This window comes from Rhamphochromis longiceps, linkage group LG15 (genome assembly GCF_057381845.1).
Source record: "Rhamphochromis longiceps isolate RC_006_pf linkage group LG15, R_longiceps_female_GT1.1, whole genome shotgun sequence".
Classification (NCBI taxonomy): Eukaryota; Metazoa; Chordata; class Actinopteri; order Cichliformes; family Cichlidae; genus Rhamphochromis; species Rhamphochromis longiceps.
In genome coordinates this window covers 17,713,336-17,727,649 of record NC_140571.1, presented here as the reverse complement: position 1 = coordinate 17,727,649, position 14,314 = coordinate 17,713,336, and the positions used below count along the sequence as shown (strand labels likewise).

Below are 14,314 nucleotides of genomic sequence, written 5' to 3'. Positions count from 1 at the left end.
CATGCCGTACATATTCAGTTTGCATTCAAACGGAAAGCGCCAGCTGATTGCAGTTTTTTTTTTTTCTTTCTGCATAAGAAGAAGGAACCAGTCAGTAGTTTGAGTCCATATCTTTGTCCTCTTGGTGCTTCAGGGGTATAAGTCTCTTAGTCCCTCTCTTTTCCAATCTCAGCCTAACAGCATAAAAACTATTTCACCTCAATTCCCTTCTAAATCTGCTAAAAGACCCATCACCTCCCCTCATCCATTTCATGACATTCTTGTTAAAGCACTCACCACCCAACTCCCAACCTCTCTGCTCACTTCTCTTCTCCTTGCCCATCATCCTGCCCTACATTTGCAATGACTTTGCAGCTGTAACAGCCATCCATCCTCCCTATCTGTCTCTGCACACTGTTGTCTAGGCCGAATCCCAAGGGCCGTGGCCTCCATTAACCAGCACCTGCTGAACTCAGACGATGTGGTCAGCTGCTGTCTGGATTTGGGAGCTCCCAGTATGTCCTTCAGGATCAACGGGCAGCCTGTCCAGGGCATGTTCGAGGACTTCAACACAGACCGGTTCTTCTTCCCTGTAGTCAGTTTCTCTGCAGGTGTAAAGTAAGGCTCTGCATTTATAATTGTGTTTTTGCTGAGGCTCTTGATGAATTTGCACCTTATGAACTTTTGTAGGTTCACACAAAAACCAATGGCATAGCACCAAAATAAAGTAATTTTGTTACTGTGCTGCAGCTTCCTGGTATCTTAATTTTTATCTTAATGAGACAGAACAGGTCATACCAAAAGGGGAAAAATAAACCTGAAACCATTTCTTAAAATGTTTTCCTATCAAATGAAGTTATATTTGGTTTGAATTTATGTGATGTGTTATGCTTTATCTTACATTTTATCCCAACAGCATACCAGCAAACAATGAAATAAAAAAATAAAAATAACCAAAGAAGAACATTTAAGTCTCTACTGCAAGCCTGATATTATGTAATGCCAGAGATGTAGACGGATGTTAGCTGAAGTTATTTACTGCCTTTTACTGTCATCATCACAGGGTCCGGTTCCTGCTGGGCGGTCGCCATGGAGATTTCAAGTTCTTGCCACCTGCCGGTTACTCTCCGTGTTATGAAGCACTGTTGCCCAAAGAGAAGATGCATGTAGAGCCTGTGAAGGAGTACAAGAGGGACCACGATGGGGTCCGTGATCTGCTGGGAACCACCCAGTTCCTCTCTCAGGCCTCCTTTATTCCCACCCCTGTTGACACCAGTCAGGTGAGATGTTAAAGTGATGTTACACCCAAGGAAATTAAAAGCAGCGGTGTGAACGCTTGTGTTGAATATACAGTAAAATTATATTCTAGTTCTTTTGGTTGGTTTGCTCTGGTTCTAAAAAGTGTGCTATAAAATGTCCATGATGGGTACATGATTGCTGCTGTTTCTCGTCTGCTCCTTCTTGTTTGAGTGCTGTTTAAAAAGAAGACAAAGCTGTCTACTAGGCCTGCAGCGGTTTCAGGGAATTCATTTTGTGTTACGCACCTGTAATTTAACATTCAGTGCTGCAGAAGTGGCTCTGAAGTACAAATGGAAAATAGGTGCTGACTTTCTACCTCAGTGTAACAAAAGGGTAGGAAACTTGGCATAACCCCTAGGGATCTAACAATTGCATAGACATGAGGAAGAACGGTTTTCATTCGTCAGCCTTTTTTTTTTTTTTTTTTTTTTTTTTTGTCCAGCATCTTTTTGAATCCAACTGTACCATCTGTTCCCCTTCTCTCTGCAGATTGTTCTTCCCCCTCACTTGGAGAACATCCGGGACAAGCTGGCAGAAAACATTCACGAACTGTGGGGGATGAACAAGATTGAACTGGGCTGGACTTATGGCAAGGTAAACCTGTGATTCATCTGGAATATATTTATCTGGTATGTCTGGAAACACTGATAAAGGTCAACTCAAGTGGTCAAAATTGAAATGCTCGTTAATGGCTCATTAATTTGAAGATTTCAGTCCCTGACTGCAGGTATAATGGCCTGTTAACATATATATAGCTAGAGGGAGAAAATGACACTCACGAAAAATTGTTAAGCTTACAACTGAGTAAACCTTACTCACTAGTGATGGGACGTAATGTGTCGAGCTTCAGAGTGTGTCGAGAAATCCAAAAAACTTTCTTTTTATGAACGTTTCAGGGCTTGTTCCTTTATAGGCAGCAATATGTCAGCAATGGCGTCTGAAGATCTCACTGCTTCAGAAAGTATGAGTGTTTGTAAGACATAAGAACATAGATAAAGTGGATTGGATCCATGCAATATTTGCATTGCATTCAAATTTCTCTAATTTGCCTGTAACATAGAGGTGCTTATTTTCATAGAAAGGAGGAGGGTTTCAGCTGTATGGCAACACTTGATCTCTCCCAAGAAAGTATTACACATAATACGCTTGTGAATAATGAAAACTGTGGAGGGCCATAAGTGCCAGAATTATGAAATACATCATTAAATAATTAATTAAATGTGCCATTAATTGATTAAACTGGGAGCAAAATTTATTCACTGCTTTAAATGAAAGGTTGAAAATAAATAACATGTTTTATCCAAAACTTAACAAAAAGCAAACAACAAAAACTTAAAATAGAGCGATGCAAGATTCAAGCTTAACCTCAAAAAAGCAAATCTGTAATAAAGTTCATCAATGTTAGAAAAACTCCAACAAGCAATAAAAAAAATCCTTTATTTGACACGGTGCCAAATCAACTCATGCAGAGTATCTAATTTTATGTTACTGAGCTTGTTTGTCAATCTCTAAATTGCTCAGTGTAACTATAGTTGAAGTCCTCTGTATCTAAAGACATTTTAATCATTCCTGTCTGCACTGCTTTCCTCTATCATTCTCTCATCATTTTCCTGTCAGTCACTCCTGTTTACTGTGGAACAGCTTGTTAGAAGTCTGATCACACATGCTGCCTCTTTTGTACTGTAGTGTGGTTATCACAGAATCATTTCCCACCGAGACTGTCATCGCAACAGCGGCCATTTAACAAACTTAATGAGCGTCTCACCTTCCAAGAGTATGACATTCAGATTAATTAAGACTGGGAGAAAGCTTCATTTGGGGTTAGCCGAGGTCCTATAGTTTTAGGGACAATCTTTAGGTCCAAGCAGCTGCTTAATGTTTTCATTTTGCTGTAACAAGCTCAGGGAGCTCAGAGTGACATTGCACACAACCCGAGACTCTCTGGACAAACAGAAGATTCAGTAATAATAAAGTTGAATGCAGCATCATTGCTTTGTATCTTTGTGTATTGGTTTACTGTGTTTTTTTTCATACCCCGTGTGCACTTCATTTCTATTTAACTGCTGTCAGCAGCAGAGTGCATTATCAGGAGGAGTCACTGGCAGCGTCTTATTGAGAGTCTGAGTGCAGCTGTAAATTTCCTCCCATCCACTCTCACAGATAGCCGAGCTACTGCGAGTCTATTCTCTGAACTGGGCTTATCTCACTTTATTTAAAAAAGGAAAGAAAAAAATCAACACCTGAGGCCTGAATTAGGCAGAGAAAAACAAACAAAATTTGCATCTCTGAGCAACAACTGCAGATAAATTCAGCTGCGGTCTACTTTTTATTTTCTGAATTCTGAGCCATTTTTGCTTATAAATCTATAAGACAAGAAGGTTCATAGAGCAAACAGTGGGTTTGGTGAGATGACACATGCAGTAGTAACACCTGACTGCTACCTTTTTCATTTTTTTTTTCAGGTTCGTGATGACAACAAGAGGCAGCACCCTTGCCTTGTGGATTTCGCCAAGCTGCCTGAAACTGAAAGGAACTACAACTTGCAGATGTCCAGTGAAACCCTAAAGTAAGGCCTGGGCTGTCCTCTGGATAATCCAGTTACCTATTCATTTCTTTCTGAAGCTCCCTCCTGAATGCTGAGCAAAAGCAGATTAAGGCTAAGATTAAAGCGGTGCTTGTAATGACTTGCATCTCCTGAGTGAATTCCATTATTGATTTTTTTAACAAATATTGGATCCAAAGCTTATTTGAGCCAACTACTGAGTCATCTCACTGTAAAAACATTTGGCTCGGCTCAATAAAACATCCTCCTCTTAGAGGAAAGTTTAACTGGGTATGCAGTTTGTCAATTACATCTAGTTTGAGACCCAAATGGCCTTTTTTCCACGCAGCCCAACCTGAGTGCTGTTCTGTGTTATTATATTGATCGGAGGAGATTTATCAGTGTCTAATGAACAGTGTTAAAAATTTAGAACTCACTCAGAAGAATCATTTTCATCTAACATAATGTAATGAAGCTTGAATATCGATGCTGGTTATAGACTTTCTCGCTCTTCCTATTCACATTTCCTTTTATCCTCAGGACCCTTTTAGCCCTGGGATGCCATGTTGCCCAGGTTAATATTCACGCTGAAGAGGATCTGAAGAAAATCAAATTACCCAAAAAGTAAGACTTCCTATAAATTTAAGTTATATTATAGCGCTATGTGTCTTTTTATCGGATACAACAAAAAAATGCTGAATTTTAGAGGCATTTATATAATCAGTGTCCTTTTTTAGGCACAAACCCAGTTCTAAAAAATTTAGGATGCTGTGTAAAATGTAAATAAAAACAAAATGCAATGATCTGAAAATCCATAATTTACTTACAGCAAGGAAAACAAATTGTTTTAGTTTGGGGTTTTTCAGGGAAGCCTTTCCATGTTTCAGCAAGACATGCATTTCACCAGCTGAAAGCATCATTATGTGAAAAAACCATGACAGAATCCGCGGGACTGTTGAGCAGCTAGAATCTTATATCAGACAAGAATGAAACTACATTCCTCTCAGAGGTACAGCAGTCTCCTCAGACTCTCGTTAAAAGAAGAAAGGATGATTCTGACCCTATCCCAGCTTTTTGGGGATGTGTTGCTGTCATTAAATTTAAAACAAACTAATAATTTCTTAAAATCTTAGATTTTCTCAGTTAAATTTAATGTTTTCTGTGCTCCGTTGCGATTAAAATATGTTTTTAAAAAATGTATATATATCAGCAAATCATTGCACTTTGTTTAATTTACATTTTATAGAGAGTCCCAACTTTTTGAGAAAATTTGGGTTGTAAGATACCCGTATCTTATCTTATCAATATCATTTGTAGCTACATGATGTCCAATGGATATAAGCCTGTGCCACTGGAACTCTCTGATGTGAGACTGAATGCTGGTCAAGAGGTTCTAGTTGATAAACTGGCCGAAAATGCGCACAATGTGTGGGCCAAAGATAGAATTAAACAAGGATGGACCTATGGCATCCAGCAGGTAAAGTTCATGCAGCATTTGAAGTGGAGAAAATGAAACTCATGTATTATTTTTACCGTTAATTTTAAATGACTTTAGTCCACTAGTACAGTTTCTTGTCACTGTTTGTGGTAGGATTTGAAGAGCAGGCGTAATCCTCGCCTGGTGCCATATGCTTTACTGGATGAACGCACCAAAAAATCTAACAGGGACAGTCTGAGAGAAGCTATCAGGACTATGGTTGGATATGGATATGAGATCGACCCCCCAGATCAAGAGGGTGAGACCCTGGCGCTGACACCGCAGTCATTTAAAGCTCTTAAAACTGATACAGGACCATCTACTGTATGTTCAAAGGCTACAGCAACAGCACTGCTTTCACCTAAGGTTTTGTAAACGTTTAGAAGCACACAGATTTTGCTAATATACTACAAATATATGTGGTACAACTCATAGTTATGCATGCAATATTTTTACACATTTCTTCAATCTGAAAGCCGGCACTGACGAATCCTCATTATAGCTATGGATTGATTGTAAAGTCTAATAGTAGTACTGAAAATACGAGCACGTGTATCCATGGTGTTAAATCCTCTGGTTTTCGTATCTTTGCCTAAAGTTGTGCACATGCTTGATGATCAGAGCATCGAGACGATACGCTTCTTCCGTGTGGAGCAGACCTACGCGGTGAAGACGGGGAAGTGGTACTTTGAGTTTGAGGCTCTGAGTGGAGGAGACATGAGGGTTGGCTGGGCCAGACCAGGCTGCAGACCTGATGTGGAGCTCGGAGTAGATGACCAAGCCTTCGTCTTTGATGGATATCGGGTAAACTGCATGTATCCTTTCTTTTAAACTAGTCATGGGAAGTTGTCTGAAGGCAACTTTTTGAAAGATCTAGATACTTTAGATGTATCGTCATGGACATTGCTACACTAATTAGAATATAAAAATGAGACTACGGAATGGTTATAAGAGTAACAAAATATATGTAGTTCAGCCATAAACTTTCTAAATTCAGGATTTCACCGTATATTATATCTTTTACATTTTAACAATACCTACAGTCACAGTCACAGAAACCGAAGCAACATTGTTGTTCCATTTATTAGCAAAGACAAAAACATGTGATTCTTGTTATGTTTTTTTTTTCAAGGGACGGCGTATGCATGCAGGCAGCCGCTACTTTGGACAGCCTTGGAAAAAGGGCGACGTGGTTGGTTGCATGATCAACATGGAGGACAAATCCATGATTTTCACCCTCAACGGAGAACTCCTGATCACCAGTAAAGGATCCGAGCTTTGCTTCACTGACTTTGAGACAGAGGATGGTGAGGGCTTTGTATTTCAAGCAAACTTCATTTATTCTGCCTGTTTCCTTCAAAGTGTCGCTGGGAGTTTGACTGGGTTTGTTTGCATAAGATTTTAAGAAAAGCTTAAAATGATAAGAGTGTTTCATTTTAATTAAGTCCTTTGTGACACTGGCTCATTACTCTGTAAATGAACCATTGACTTTGGAAGAAGATGGTCACACAGGAATAAAGTAAAGTTGTTAGTTTGTTTTTAGATTTCATAAGTGATAGATTCTTAAACATATGACATTTGAGTTTTGGTGGATAAAGAAAAAAGGAAGTTAAATTTTTTTTTAGAAGTACAGAATTCAAGAAAGCCGACTCACTGTTGCGTGCATGCATGTAAACCATTGGCGTTCTTTTTTTTAAATTTTTATATTTTTTTAACATGTTTCTGATTTGTAAAACGACAATATAAAATGCACATGTTAAAATAATAAATTTTTCTAAATACACCAGGTTTCATCCCCGTGTGCAGTCTCCGCATGTCTCAGATCGGCCGTATGAACTTGGGCAAGGACGCCAGTACTTTCAAGTACTACACCATGTGTGGTCTACAGGAGGGTTTTGAACCCTTTGCTGTTAACATGAACAGAGAGGTCACCATGTGGTTCAGCAAGCGCCTGCCCACTTTTTTCAATGTACCTGAGGACCACCCTGATATTGAGGTACACACATTCTCAATATCATTAGTGTTTTTATTGCCTTTTAAGTTTGCTGCTAGAGTTGAGATTTGCTTTTTTTAAATTATCCTAGAGAGCTTTTTATAATAAACACTAGAGCTGGTGTTAATGGGCACATTGATATTATTGATCCCTCGCTTTGGGTTTCATTAACTCCTCAGGTGACGAGGATTGACGGAACAGTCGACAGTCCTCCTTGCCTTAAGGTCACTCACAAGACGTATGGCACTCAAAACAGCAACAATGACATGGTCTACTGTAGACTGAGCATGCCTGTGGAGTTTTATTCTGCAGACAAGCTCCTGGATGAATCACTGAAGCTCGGGTCAGACATCTCAATTTATACTTAAAGTTAAAAAATAAAGCCCATAGTGTTTAAGATAACTTAAATCTACTGTCATGTTTTTTGTTTCTGCAGCCATCCTCCAAAAGAAGATGGAAGTATTGACTTTGGAAGCATCACAACTGTAAATCCACATAGATTCTCAAATAAAAAAACTAAAAAAAAACTATAGTATTTCTCTCTGTATATTCAGATTAACCGATAGCACTGTTTGCCCTTTTTCTTTTAATTGGCAGTATTACTACTCAGTGCGAGTGTTTGCTGGACAGGACCCTGCTTCTGTGTGGGTGGGCTGGGTCACACCCGACTATCATTATTATAGCAAGAACTTCAGCCTCAGCAAAATGCGCACGGTCACAGTGACGCTGGGAGATGAGAGGGGCAGGGTCCATGAGAGGTATGCTCCCTGCATTTTTAATATCTGGAGTTCATATGAAATGTTTGATCCTTTTATTTGAAGAGGCTTTAATATTCCAGTGGGACATGTGCTTTCAGAAGTGCATTCTGTGGTGATACCTTCTTTAATAATTTTTTTGATTTCTCATGACAGCATTTTTCCTGTAGTTTTAATATAGTTATTGCTGCTAAATGTGCTTCTACCTGCTCCACACACTGCTTCTACATTTTGGCTTATTTCTTAGTATTTTTGAAATAAATAATGATACAGTTTAATATGCCATTAACTGTTGTTGTTCACGTGAGGTTGTATTTAAACAATTTTAGATAAGGATCCTAAGGATCAGATTATTTTTTGTGTGTTATGTCTTATAGGCATTGAAATATTACCTTTTTACTAGTAATTCTAAATGTAGCTGCATTTGTGACCAAATATGAAGGAATCCAATTTGAGCTGCACAAACATCAAAAAATATTACAACAAAAAATCCCTTAGCATGCTTACCAAGCTCTCTTGAAAGCTAGTTAAAAGCAAAGCAAATAATATGGCCATTCATTTTTTTTAAATGACTGCCATCCGGGGATAACCCATCCTTGCAAATGTATGTTCGTAATTTAAAAAAGCATGCATTTCAAAGTTTATACCACTAATACCTGTGTAATCGCTATGTGTTGATCAGTATGGCGAACATGCTCACAATTATTTTAGACAGACCAAACAAAAACATTTCAGTCATCTTTTCATAGCTGGTTTTCATCCTTATTTAGCATCCGGGGAGGTAAATGGGGAAGATGGCCTCTGTGTGTAACAAATATGAATGAGGCAAAAGATCAATGAGTGTTGACCAAATGAAAATTTATTGTGCCTCCTATTTGACACCCCCCCACCCCCCCAAGTTGCCTATGTTGTCCTCTGCATATTTGCATTTACTTGTATTTATTGATGCTGAGTTCTTGTTGTGGTTGCTTTGCCGCAGTGTTCAGAGGAGTAACTGCTACATGGTGTGTGTAGCAGACGCAGTTACCCCGTCTTCGTCCAGCCGCTCTAGCTCCGACCTGGAGATTGGCTGTTTAGCTGACCTGGCCACTGGCCTTGTCTCCTTCAATGCCAATGGCAAAGAGCTCCCCACATCATATCAGGTAAGTAAGTATAATAGAAATCAGTTGGCAGAGGAGTGAAGCACAAGGTTTGGCTCGTAAACTTCAATAGACGTAAGCTATTACGACTTTCTCTTGTGGTTTAGTATTCTTCCCCTGCTTTGGCACACATGTTTGTTTGTTTTTTTTAATATCCTGAACGCAAAAAGAAAAACTCTAAGCAGTTTGAGTCACTGCCTTAAATGAATATCTCTCTCAAACGATTTCACTCATCACATATTTGTACTGCCCACACACTCTCAGAACGATCTTCCCTCCTTTAATCCTTTCAGGTGTCATTAATTCATTTGTGCCACAGCAAATTAAACCTGCAGAGAGATAGAGTTGGGAAATTAAACCGCTGAATTCTCATCTGTTTTGTGAACTAGTCATACAAAGACAGACATCGGCTCAGTAATCCATGCCTTGCTTGCTGTCCTCATCTCTGGTTTTTAAAGCATCACATTGAATGCCTGACTAGACACTGAAATGGTGCACTGAGAATCTTCTACCGCCTGTGTTCTCCTTTTTTTTATCTTGCATAATCTCCTGTTTCTCTCCTTTCTTCTCGCTGCTTTATTTAGTCATGAATTGGCTTTTTAAGAAGGAGAAAGCCCTCTGAGGGAACCAGGAGGCTTTTAACCTGATGAAAAGCTTCTTGTCCTGTTATTGCATCAAAGCTTTGGTTGTTTGTTCTCTTTCTTTGTAAAGTCTGTGATGGTTGTCATCGATATACCAGCTAATACTCATTGAACTTGGATTTCAAACTTCAACTAATCCACAAGCTTAGGGGTTAAAAGCCTTCTGACATTAGTTGAATTTGCCACCAGAGCAAACACGAGGCAAGCACAGTGCTCGTTGCATTAAATATATAAATTTTCAGATTCCACCATGGGCTGAGTTCAAGGAAGAGCTCTGTTCTGCATGTGTTGCTGCACTTTTGTCTCATTTTGGTGCTGCTGTAAACATGGGATAGGCTGATGTGGATAAGTATGGCTTTGTTTACTTTCAGGTGGAACCAAATACCAAGCTCTTCCCTGCTGTATTTGTCCTCCCCACCAGTGCAAACCTCTTCCAGTTTGAATTTGTTAAGATAAAGGTTTGTTTCTGTCCTAACCAAACAACACTGTACACAGTTTTAAGCACTTTTCATCAAGTTATGAAACAGCTATGTACTTTATCTTCCTCACACTAATTAAGAGGTGTTGAATTTTTAATGCCATTCATTCATAGTCATGGACTGCCCAGCTGGCCTATATTTTGACTTGGTGACCCATTTAGGATGCTCTTGCACTGATTAATTTTGTGTGTGTTTGGAAAATTAGTAATCAATATACATATTTACAGTGAAGAAAGGATGTCACAGAAAGCACTACGTATATAAAAATAACTGATTGCATCGCTATTGACTGAAAGGATGTGATATAACCAGATATTAATATAGTTTTCATTTAATCAAATTTTCTACTTAATGTGATTTTTCCTTCTTGTCCTCATTGTAATCCCAGGATGCCATGCCACTCTCATCAGCCATATTCAAGAGCGAGCACAGGAATCCGGTGCCACAGTGTCCGCCACGATTGGATGTGCAGACAATTGTGGCAGTGCTTTGGAGCCGGATGCCCAATACCTTTCTCAATGTGGAGACGGCTCGTGTTAGTGAAAGACATGGCTGGGTGGTCCAGTGTCTGGAGCCTATGCAGATGATGGCTGTACACATACCTGAAGAAAACAGGTGTGATTATAATACTCTATAAACCGTATAAACAGTGACAAGTGACTGTTTCACTTACAACGTGTTACTTTGTGTTTCCTTTAGTTGTTAGGGAGGATGTAGTGCGTTCAGTGTCTTTTCACATTTATAGCACTTAAATTAGCTTCCATAGACAAATGATTGAGTAACAATAGATACTTGTCATTCATTCTTTACTGTGAATTGGGCTGATGAAACACATTTAAGACAGATTAGCTGCTTCCAGAACAAACACTTCTTGGCACTACCTGGGCTGAGTACTCACTGGTGAGGGTCACTGTAATTAAATTGAAGGTAGCTGCTAACAAAGACTTTAAAGTTTTGCCCAGATGAATCATAATCACAATGAATATTCTCCTTTTGCCTATACACTTAATCAAGCCTGTCATTCCATTTTTAGATAGATTTAGGGCTACACTACTAATGTTTCACAAATGTTCACACTTTTAATTGCTGTTGCTGCATCCATGTGTCTGACCAAATAATTGACATGGACCATGGACTTTGAAGTTACTAGACCATTTTTAATGGTTCCTATTTCATACAATTCAAATGTGCATTTTAACACGGAAAGACTCCTGTAAGCGGACATAACATTAAGGCGACAAACTACAAACCACACATAATGTGACATCATATAAAGTAATCTCAGTCAATTCTATGCACAGTGCTACAATTTTCATGTTAACTGCAGACTGTGATGGATTGAGATGCTAAGAGGTTTCTAATGTGTTTATTATTATTATTATTATTATTATTATTAATGTGTTTTGCAGCCCCATAGATGAACTCTTGTTTCGTAGCATGTGTATTTGTGTGTTCTGATATCAGAATACATACTGGAAAATAAGTTTTAATGATGAGTAAACAGGCCTTTAGTAATACATTTGTTTGCTGTTTACATAAAACAAACAGTTTTAATTAGAATATTGATGATTTTCATTAAGTTAATGCAAAGTCTTTCTGCTGTGATCAGCAGAGTAAATGACTTACTCGAGCTTACTTTGTTGTTGTGGTGTCTTTGTTTGCAGGTGTTTGGACATAATGGAGTTATCTGAGCACGAAGACTTAAGGAAGTTCCACTACCACACACTAAAGCTGTATTGTGCCCTTTGTGCACTGGGAAACACTCGTGTAGCTCACGCCCTCTGCAGCCATTTGGACCAATCACAGCTCCTCTACACAATCGACAATCAGTACCTCTCTGGCATGCTGAGAGAGGGCTTCTACAATGTCCTTATCAGGTGTGTTGGTGTGTTTCGATATATTTTATATACTTAAAATGTAAGTTGCTATGGATTGCTCAGCTGGTGTGAATTTTGATTTTTAATTTATCTTACTGAAAAAAATGACCTCAGTCAATGACCCGCCGTGCATCAAAACAAGAAGAAAGCTGCCGTGTTTTTACTCATCGGATCATTTAATGATGATACATGATAGAATTATGATTTGACAGTGTCATCTGCAACAACATTAACTGTTAAACTGATGCAGCATTACGTGAGATCACTGAGCAAATTTGTGCTATAAATCTTAATAATCCCTCTGCTGTGTTTGTTTTTCCACCTCACATCTCAGTGTTGTTGTTTAAACTGTCTTTTCTTCACATGATGTCAAATAGCAAACTCATGTGTACCTTCTATATTGCTGAAAATTCACTTTTAAGCAGTGATTGTTAAAGCCTTTGTAACGGGAGGGTTTGGTTTAAGAAATTTGATTATGAGTAACAGAGTTTGAGCAATCAGCACATTATTTGCTTGTCAGGCACTCATCACCACAACTACTATCTCTTACAGATGTATTGTGGTTATTGGGTACTGTTGGTTTGTGGAAACCATACTAATACAGCATAATTCATAGTTCTTAGGAGAGATCATGAATCATTTTTCTGCGTGTTTTTGTAATAGCCAGTGTCTTTACTCATGCTATGATTGAACTAATTCTACTTATTGTCAGCATTCATCTTGAGACAGCAAAGGAAGCCCGTCTAATGATGAACAACGAGTTCATTATCCCTGTGACGGATGAAACGCGCTCCATCAAGCTGTTCCCAGATGAGTCCAAGCGACATTCACTTCCTGGGGTGGACCTAAGCACCTCCCTTAAACCTCGGGTCAATTTCTCCCCTGTGGGAATCATCAACACCAAACGCCAACAGTTCCTCTACAGCCCCCAGATCCCATTGGGCATCCTAAAGGAAAAAGCCATCAGCATGCTAACCGAGGCAGTGCAAGGTGGAGGGACACACATCCGAGACCCAGTAGGCGGGAGTCTTGAGTACCAGTTTGTTCCCATTTTGAAACTGATTGGAACGCTGTTAATAATGGGAGTCCTGACCAGTGATGAGGTGAGGCTGATTCTCCTCCTGATCGACCCCAATGTGTTCGGAGAGACCAAAGAGGGTGAGGAAGTTAAGGAAGATGAGGTGGCCGTGTCAGGGGAGAAGGAGGAGGTGAGCAAGAATGAGGAGAAGGCTGTAGAAGCAGGGGAGGAAGAGACCAAGGAGAGCAAACCGCAAGTTAAAGGCCTGCTGGAGAAGTCTCTGCCAGAGTCTGTCAAACGCCAGGTGATGACAATAATCATGCACAGATGATTAAGCTCAGTGATAAACTGAAGATAGGAAATAGCTGAATTAAACTAACTCCATCAATTTATCTGCCAAGGTTTTAATTAAAATTTAATTTTGCCTTCATGAGATTAGGTACACTAATTCCCCATTTGTCAGCAGTTTTGATTTTTTTATGATTTATCGCTTGCTGAGAGATGAATTCATGAGTAGAAAGTAAGGCAGTGGCTGAATACTAATGTTCTATAAATGACTAAAACTTGCTAATAATAATCATGCATAATGGAGATGGAGCTATGAAGTTAAATCAAAAAAATGTCATTCATACAGTGAAACAAACAAAATCAAAACCAATAGAGACATAAAGAAACAGAAAACCTTTGAGTTGTTCACAGATTTCTGTCCTTTTCAGATGTGTGAGCTGCTCCACTACTTCTGTGACTGCGAGCTGAAGCACCGCATCGAATCCATTGTTTCCTTCTCCGACAGCTTCGTGTCCAAGCTGCAGTACAATCAGAAGTTCCGCTACAATGAGCTAATGCTGGCTCTCAACATGTCTGCCGCTGTCACTGCCAAAAAGACCAAAGAGTTTCGTTCACCTCCGCAGGAGCAGGTACAACACCGCAGAGGGGCCAGTGTATGAGAAAGTGTTTCCATCCTCTCTGAGATGTAATTTATGTTCAAGGTGGTTTCCGTTTGCATACTGTCATAAGACCCTGGACGGATCGCCTAGACCTTGGGGTAAAAACAAAATCAATGACCTTGAATAGAACAGAGTCAGAGGCAGACACTAGAACACAAGGTGCTGCAG

The 14,314-nt window shown here is 39.3% G+C and overlaps 1 protein-coding gene across 4 annotated transcripts in view; it reads left to right on the top strand.

The window, feature by feature from the left end:
- ryr3 (ryanodine receptor 3) overlaps window positions 1-14,314 on the top strand; it is a 112,013-nt gene that overhangs the window by 49,194 nt on the left and 48,505 nt on the right. For all 4 annotated transcript variants that reach the window (XM_085383107.1, XM_085383106.1, XM_085383105.1 and 1 more), the window contains 19 exons: window positions 405-597; window positions 1,043-1,259; window positions 1,768-1,872; window positions 3,741-3,844; window positions 4,361-4,444; window positions 5,138-5,297; window positions 5,412-5,556; window positions 5,896-6,101; window positions 6,430-6,604; window positions 7,085-7,293; window positions 7,470-7,633; window positions 7,727-7,775; window positions 7,888-8,048; window positions 9,025-9,187; window positions 10,197-10,283; window positions 10,693-10,919; window positions 11,969-12,181; window positions 12,894-13,503; window positions 13,916-14,116. In XM_085383107.1, the coding sequence (XP_085239233.1) occupies window positions 405-597; window positions 1,043-1,259; window positions 1,768-1,872; window positions 3,741-3,844; window positions 4,361-4,444; window positions 5,138-5,297; window positions 5,412-5,556; window positions 5,896-6,101; window positions 6,430-6,604; window positions 7,085-7,293; window positions 7,470-7,633; window positions 7,727-7,775; window positions 7,888-8,048; window positions 9,025-9,187; window positions 10,197-10,283; window positions 10,693-10,919; window positions 11,969-12,181; window positions 12,894-13,503; window positions 13,916-14,116 (3,473 nt within the window). The remainder of the gene's footprint in view (window positions 1-404; window positions 598-1,042; window positions 1,260-1,767; window positions 1,873-3,740; window positions 3,845-4,360; window positions 4,445-5,137; window positions 5,298-5,411; window positions 5,557-5,895; window positions 6,102-6,429; window positions 6,605-7,084; window positions 7,294-7,469; window positions 7,634-7,726; window positions 7,776-7,887; window positions 8,049-9,024; window positions 9,188-10,196; window positions 10,284-10,692; window positions 10,920-11,968; window positions 12,182-12,893; window positions 13,504-13,915; window positions 14,117-14,314) is intronic.